Source organism: Hippopotamus amphibius, chromosome 17 (genome assembly GCF_030028045.1).
Source record: "Hippopotamus amphibius kiboko isolate mHipAmp2 chromosome 17, mHipAmp2.hap2, whole genome shotgun sequence".
Taxonomy (NCBI): domain Eukaryota; kingdom Metazoa; phylum Chordata; class Mammalia; order Artiodactyla; family Hippopotamidae; genus Hippopotamus; species Hippopotamus amphibius.
Genome location: NC_080202.1, coordinates 6,669,298 through 6,677,414, shown reverse-complemented (window position 1 = coordinate 6,677,414; position 8,117 = coordinate 6,669,298). Strand labels below are relative to the sequence as shown.

The 8,117-nt window shown below is 54.5% G+C and overlaps 1 protein-coding gene across 1 annotated transcript in view; it reads right to left on the bottom strand.

Annotated features, from left to right (window-relative positions):
- Positions 1 to 5,036: 5,036 nt before the first annotated feature.
- The window catches only part of LOC130840325 (myosin-13), a 49,373-nt gene continuing 46,292 nt past the window's right edge, over positions 5,037 to 8,117 (bottom strand). The window contains exons 36-38 of the mRNA XM_057715735.1: positions 6,842 to 6,946; positions 6,649 to 6,744; positions 5,037 to 5,300 (exon numbers count right to left, since the gene is read on the bottom strand). Coding sequence (XP_057571718.1) covers positions 5,037 to 5,300; positions 6,649 to 6,744; positions 6,842 to 6,946 — 465 coding nt within the window. The remainder of the gene's footprint in view (positions 5,301 to 6,648; positions 6,745 to 6,841; positions 6,947 to 8,117) is intronic.

Genomic DNA, 8,117 nt, shown 5'->3' with positions numbered 1-8,117 from the left:
GGGCTGGGCTGAGCTACAACGTTTGGTAGGTTTGATGTATTAAATGCTTTTCTGACTTAACGATGTTTTCAGTTTCCGAGGGGTTTATTGGGGTGTGACTCCATGGTAAGTCGAGGACGATCTGTAATTTATCTCCTTGTAAAATTATAAAATTTAATTTTAAGAACTGGCTCACAAAATTCCCCAAAAGTTTATAATTAGCTCTGGTGAGCTGGTACGAGCTGGTTCCAGGACACCACCGATGCCACCAAGATCTCAGTAGGAAAGCACTGCTCCTTCCTGGGTTTAAGAGCTACGAGTTTAAATGAAACTGCTTTAAATGAAAAAAGGGACCTGGATGCGATCCTAAAAGCTTAATTTGGGGGGTGGTCTGTGCCAAGTTGAAGTCTGCAGTGAAACTGAACGGGTCATTAGCCATCCGAATGGGATTTATGACCTGGAGATGCACGCTCGCCGCAGCAAGGTAGCAGTGCTCTGCGTGGTCAGCTGGCCCCGCTCCATAGGAGGCCCTGGAGCAGGGACGTAGATGTGCAGGGCAGCGTGTGTAACAGCCGGGCTCCGGCAGGAAGCTGATGACACACTCAGATCTGCATAACGTGGGGAGTGTTTGAGGGAGAGACTTCACGGAGGTGTGGGCAGGTTTAGGGAGGTCACAGGGGGAGGACAGAGCTCCAGGTGCAAGCAGGGGGAGGGGACTGGTCACTAGAGATGGAGACAGAGAGGGCTTGGGAGCGGCTCGCCTGATGGAATTTGGGACCTTTGCTTGCAGGGAGGGATACAGGGAACACAGGCCCTCTCTCCTCATCCCCTCTGCTTTGCTGTCTCAGCTCCCTGTTGGCCGGACCCACCCAAAGGCCAGAGGGCAAGGAAGCCCATGGTTTCCGACCTCTTTTGGGACAGGAGAAAGGTGGGAGAGGTCTGAAGGGTCAGATGGCAAAGGTCTTGACCTGGGTATCTCAGTGGGAGTGGATGCCCTGATCCTTTGTCTCGGGCCTAGGAAAAGGGCCAAGAGACTCACTTTTCGAACCTCCACAGGCCACCTTCATCCCAGAGACACCCAGGGTCTGATCACCCACCCCCGCTAGGGGCAGGGCGCTGTTTGTGGAGGTCCACTGCCTTCCACTCTGGGGCCAGCACTTCTCTTCCAGCCTGGCAGCAGTTCCTGGGACGAGGAGAGTGAGGTCTGGGAGAAGACCCCTAGCCATGGTCCCACTCTCTGAGGTCCGTGCCATCACCAGGGCCCACTCGCTGCCTGGCTGGTCCTAAGCCTCCATCTCAGATTCTGCAGGGTCCTCGTCTATGGACACTCAGTTGAGGGGGCCCTGCTCTGGGATCCCCAAGACCTGGGCGTCTGGCTCTGACACTTCATCCTGTGGGGTTACCAGATCCTATCACGAACCTGAATTTTCTCATCTGCAAAACCAGGGGCCTGGATGGGATGATCCTGATTCCCAAGGACACCTCTGACTCTGAATGTCAACGACAAGACTTCAGGGGTGCAATCTCTAGGTCATCTGCATAATGAAAAGCGTGTCTTTCCACAGCCAGGAGGTGGCAGCAAAGCTCTGTTTTGAAGAGGCCTGTAGGTCAGGGTAGGCTCAGTTCTTCAAGGGCCCAGAACTTGAAGCCCAGGTGTGGTGGCTAGGTTTCACTGCTGAATGATACCACTACTAATAATAGTAAGAATAGCAATAACAATACCACTCTTATCATTCTTGTTAGTAAAACATCTCCAATTTGGGCAGTATTGCGTTGCTGGGGAAATCTCTTGCACGGCATCATGTAGGAATCTTTCAATGACTCTGTGTGAGGTGGGACGTTCCAGGACTTCCTGCCTCATGTTGAGGCTCAGAGACATTCTCTGACTTGCCCAAGCCCTTCTGGAAAGTATGATGTGCTGGAGATCTGGGGACCCAGGGTGGGGAGGTGGGGGACCGGGTAAGTGCAGAGATGCCAGGCAGCTCCAGGTGAACTGGGAACTGTTTGAGCAGATGGAATTCAGATCTGCTTTTGTTGGGGTGTCAGAAAGGACTGATTCCACAGGAAATTTTTTTGATGACCCCCAACTGCATGGTGTGTTAGCTTCTCAAACCAGAGGAAGACATTTAGAGACACAGCCAAAGCCTCAGCCCCGTCGGGACCTCCGTCTTACACTCCACCTACTCCTTGAGGCCATGTGTCACCTCTGCCCACCACGATGACAGGCTACCAGAGTGCTAACTATGTGTTCGGCTCCAGACCAAGGGCCTTTCTTACTTATTCTTGGTTACTTCTCAGAATAACCCTCTACAGTACATTGTTACATCCCATTTGATATGTGTGGAAGCTGAGGCTTAAAGTCATTAAGTAACTTGTCCCAAATCACACAGCTATGAGTGTTGGGGTGGGACTGGGACCCTGCCCGGGAGCAGGTCGGCCCCCAGGGCTCTCACCACAACAGCGCACACCTCACAGAGGGAAAGCCCACCGTGGGAGGTTCTGTGCTGTACTGCGAGTCTGAAGAGCTGCCAGCTCAGCTCCCTCTCAGCATTGGGAAAGACACAGCCCACCTGCAGCACTGCTAGAAAATGAGGGCATTCCTACCTGCCTGACCTCCCAATGGGCGTGTTGGGAGGCCAGGGATGGAAAAGAGGCCCGTGAATACTCAGTATCATACAAAATGGTTCTGCGTATTTGAAGTTGTATTATCACTCTAATTGGGAGGGCGATGCAGTGGGGTGGCGGGAGTGTAAGACTTTGAGAATGGCCTCGGTTTCCTTGCCTGTAAAATTGAGGAGATTGAAGAGATCATTTTTAATGGACTCTCAGTCCTGATGTTTAGCCATGGATGTGTATGGTGATGATGGTGATGAGGAGGAGGTTGGTGATGGTGGTGGTGATGATGGTGATGAGGAGGAGGATGGTGATGCTGGTGGTGATGATGGTGAGGAGGAGGATGGTGATGGTGGTGATGATGGTGAGGAGGAGGAGGGTGGTGATGGTGGTGGTGATGATGGTGATGAGGAGGAGGATGGTGATGCTGGTGGTGATGATGGTGATGAGGAGGAGGATGGTGATGGTGGTGGTGATGATGGTGATGAGGAGGAGGATGGTGATGATGGTGATGAGGAGGAGGATGGTGATGCTGGTGGTGATGATGGTGATGAGGAGGAGGATGGTGATGATGGTGATGATGGTGATGAGGAGGAGGATGGTGGTGGTGATGATGGTGAGGAGGAGGAGGATGGTGATGGTGGTGGTGAGGAGGAGGAGAATGGTGATGGTGGTGGTGATGGTGATGAGGAGGAGGATGGTGATAGTGGTGATGATGGTGAGGAGGAGGAGGGTGGTGATGGTGATGGTGGTGGTGATGAGGAGGAGGATGGTGATGATGGTGATGTCACATGACCTCAGAATCATTTCCTGCCACCACCACTGCTGCCAACCATCGTTAACTTCCAAAGCCACTGTGTCAAAGGCACGAGAGGTGGGCTGGTGATGAGATGGAAGGGAGGATCTAGAGGCCAGAGAGAAGGGATGATCTGAGATGTTAGAGGACAGTATATCTCAGTGCTTAGTACATAGTAAGCCAGACACCCTGCCCCCCTGCCATCACCCCAACCCCTCATCTGTTCCAGGGAAGCTGTGATTTTTGTTATTGTCTCTGCCTTACAGAATAAGGAAATTGAAGTCCAGAGAGTTAATCTTAAGTTGTTCAAGGCCAAGTTGGTATGTGATAATATTGGGATTCCATGTAGGTTTGTTGGAACCCTAAGTCCTTGCCCCTGACCACATGGGTCAGTCTGACCGTTGAGGCAATGCAGGTTCAGACCACATATGTGGCCAACCCAGGCCACACAGCTCTTGCTACTAAGTGGTCAGACCAAGGTTCAGATTTAATCTTGGCTCCTGATCCTGTCCTTGTGCCTCCTGTGGCGTTCCTACCCTTTCAGGGTAAACGAACCAGCATAATCAGGATCAGCGGGGTCTGGTTGGGATCTGGGAGTGACCCTAGAACTAGCTGCTCCCTTCACCCTTGGCCTGAGCACCGTGGGGGAGGATCCATGTGCCTGGAGAGGAGGGACGGGAAGGAGGAGCAGGGCTTGCAGGATAGACCAGCCGCTAGGCAGTCTTCCCCAGAGCATCTGTCCTCCCAGGAATGAATCCCAGCTTCAGAAACACCTGTTACCTCCAAAGATGTTCTGGGAGCTGTGGGTGGGCTGAGAGGAGTGGAGACACAGCCCCTGGGGGTGACGGGATGGAAAAGCAGAGCTGCTTGGTGGAAAGAGCCCTGTCTGGGGGGGTGGGTCTGGGATCTTGGGGGTCTAGGCTCCCCTGCCCTGGACAACTACATTCTGAGTACTTAATCTATCTGGGTCCAGTTTCCCTGTCTGTAAATTTAGGGGAACTGAGTTGGAAAGAATTATGAGTTCCTAGGCAGAAAATGGGCTGTAGTTATCTGAAAGGGTTGTTATTTTTAACTGCTGGGGAGCTGGTGCTATATCTTGCCATGGGTTAGATTTCCACCTTTCCTACCCGGGGCCATCCCTTACTTTCTTTACAGTTTACACAATAGACCTGGCAAGAATGTGAGGACCACCCCACGGAGGAGGAACGGATCGTGATGATAAACACAGCAGAGCCTGCGATCTGAGTAGTCAGGAGAGTTTATTTCTCACAACACCTTCCCTCCGCTCTCCCAAGGTGTCCCATGGCAACGGGCGTCGGGAGGGGCTCATTCTTCTGTCTTCTGGGGGAGAAAAAGAATTGTACACAGGAAATGAGTCAAACCAAAGGTGAGTCTGGGCATCGTCTTCAAGTGGGGGCAGCTGGAAAGGCTGGAGCCTCAGAAAAATATTAAAGCAAGGCTTTATCTCCCTTTGCGCGTTGTAAAAACAAACCAGCCGAGCCCCTGGAGTTGGGGTGGATCCCCCCCAAAAAACAGGGGCTTCTTGGGCAGCGCCTCTTGCAACAGGAGGGGCGGGGATGATAGGGTGTGTGGCCCCTGGTCCCTCACTGCTCCTCCCCCTGTGAGCCTGGAACCACCGGGGTCCAGGCTAAAGCAGTGGCATCTGTGAATGCACAACCAGCAGCAGGGGAGATGCACTGACAGGCACCCTCCAAGCTCTGCTGGGTGCTGCTTGGTCCTGGATCTCGAGGCAGCTGGGGAGGAAGTCTGCTCTCACCTGGGCCCCCACATCTCGGCTCTTGGCCCGCAGCTTGTTGACCTGGGACTCGGCGATGTCTGCCCGTTCCTCAGCCTCCTCCAGCTCGTGCTGGACCCTCCGGCACCTGGACAGCTGCGTGTTGGCCTGCTCCTCCTGAACGGAAGACGGAGGGGACAAGAGGCTGAGGAAGCCCCTCACGCTGGCGCTGAGGGCCCCGGTCCCTGACGGCCTCTGGGGAACTGGGGAACTGGGGAACCAGGAGAGCTTGGGACCCCAACTCCCTGCTGGCAGAGGAGGGAAAGCTGAGCTGTGCAGCGGTGAGGACGATGCCCCCAGCTCCTAACCGTGTGCACTGCCTGGTCACCTTGTGGGTCTGCTGACCCCCAGGGTGCCCCCAGTTCCCCTACACCCCTCCTCCCTGCCACCTGCCCCACCCCGCCTGGAGCTCTTCAGAGGACACCCGAGTCTCCCAAGGCGCGTGGAGGTGTCAGAGACCAATGGTCCAGGCCCCCCGCCCGGTGCCTGCTCCCAGCACTGTCTGCCTGTGGCCACGCCATTGTGTGGGTCTATCTGAAGGCCATCCAAGGCTTTCTGAGGAAGGTGGCCTCCTGGGCCCCCTCCAGCCTGGCCAGTCCTGCTGTAACTGTACTAATCCTCCCCCCTGCCCTTCTCCCCCACTTAACCAGGGGTCAGGATGGAAGCACCAGGCTCTTGGGCGGAGAGTAAAAGGGCAGGGAGAGAAGCCACATCCCTAGTCGTTTATCTAGGGCAGGCTCCCACTAGCCCTGTGGGATGCTTTGCGTGCAATAGAAAGATGCCAAGGTCCATCAAGGGTGGGAAATGCTACAGTCTAGAACGCCTCTCCACTATGGAGTCCATCTTATATTACCTGCCAAATCTGAGAAATCCTTGAAGTAAGGCAGTCCGTCCAACTTTGTGTAACCCAGAGTTTCCCAAATGATTTCTTTTCTATAAAATGCCCCACCCCTCCTCCACCGGCCACCCCAGCTTCCTGCACTTGACATCCTTCAGACCTAGTGTCCCCAGAAGACATTTGGGAAATGCTGGTTTCAGCCCAAACCATTCCCTTCCTGTTGCTTTTACCTGTTTGCTCAAGGGCAGATGGAAAAGGGTGACCTGGAGGATGGGAGCTAGGGAGGCCGGGGAAGGATGGAGGTGGCGGGGACCTCGGCCAGGGTGAGATGGGAGGATGTGAATTAGGACCAGGTGCTTGAAGTCCGCTCACAGGGACAGGGAGTTCTGAGTGAGTCAGGGTGGGTGGGCTAAAGCCAGGTGGGCTGAGGCAGAGTGAAGGGGTGGAGGGGTGGGGCCAGGACTGCTGAGGCAAGATGCCCCGGGGGAAGGGGAGGGGGAGGGCGAGAGGCGTCCTGAGCTTGTGTTTGTAGCCTGCACCTGAAAACTCAGGCCTCAGCTGCCGTGGACCCTGTGAGCAGGGATGGGCTCCCTCTCCGGGCCAGGGGAGCCGGGAGCCCACACTCACCGCCTTCTCGGCCTGCCTCTTGTAAGCCCTCACTTTGACCTGCAGCTTGTCCACCAGGTCCCGGAGCCTGAGGATGCTCTTGCGGTCCTCCTCCGCCTGCAAACACAGCGTCCGTCCCAGCCGCGGCCCCAGGCCCCCTCCCCCGCTGCTTCTGCCCAGTCTGATCCGGGCATTCAGGAGCGTCACTGCCTACCTGGTAAGTCATTTCCTTGACCTTTCGTTCATATCTGTGGGCACCCTTCAGAGCCTCGGCTCCCCTCTTCTGCTCAGCGTCCAGCTCGCTTTCTAACTCCTGCACCTGCACCCAGAAGAGAACGCAGAGTCACGTCTCCTGGACTTTTCTCACCTGCTCATGTGCTGGTTGTTTTAGAGTGAACTCAAGATCCTCTGATTATATTTTTGCAATGGTGTCTCCTCCTAGGGCTCAGGAACACATTTTATTCCCAAGGCCACCACTAGTCCATGCCATTTGTGCAAATGACGACAAGACGCCCTCTTTGGGCAGAAGCAGCCCCAGGTGCACACAGCTTGGCTAGTGGACTGGGCTTTGCAGAAATGACCCCGCCTCCGGGGCCATGCAGCTCGGTGAGGGCTGTCGTGGGGGCCCGGATTCCTGATCAAGGAAGGTGGCAGGGGTCATGGATAGAACTTGGGCCAGAGAGAGTCAAAGGTGTGTTTACGCCCTGGGTTCAGCTGATTGGTCCAAAGCAAGTCAGTTATCGTCACTATTAGTTTCTGTGTGTTTGAAATGGAGATAATTCCTGCCCAAACTGCCTCGAATGTGGGGATCGAGTGGGACAAAGTGTGAAAGTATTTTTTACTGATATAGCACTACACAGGTACTGTAGATATCATAGCTGTGCCTGCCTTTCCTGAAGTCGTGAAGGGGGCAGGACAGCCACTGAGAATGCAGGTCACCACCTGTGGCCCGATTCCTCAATCCAGAGAGAGCCCAGAGGTGGGGGTGGCAGCCAGTCACTGGGAATCCCAGGGGCCACAGAGAGGACGTCTCTGGGCCTGCAGACTCGGTAGATCAACCTTGAAATCTACCAGTGGAACAGGCAACTCTGGGCACTGTTCCAGAAAAGACACCACCCGCCGGCCCTGGGAAGCTGTCTTCCATCATGTTCTATAAAACATTTGCTTCCCTGGGAATTCTCTCTCGGCCTCTGTAAGGTTCATGGAACTAAGATAACTGGGGAGCTGGAGACGGGAGGACAGTCAAGGTGCCTCACCATGCCAGGGGGAGGCTGGTGGAGGGTTCCCTGCCAACCCAGGAATCAAAGTATCAAAGAGGGTGGCATGGGATCTAATTCCTTCCTCCAGGGAGGGGTCCATGTGAAGGACAAGCCCAAGTTTGTTTTAATAGAAGAGGACTGGGAATAATTAAAAATAAGCATTTAAAGAATTTTGGGGGGAGCTCTGACTTCCCTGGTGTTTACTTTTGTTACTCATGTGTCTACGGCCTT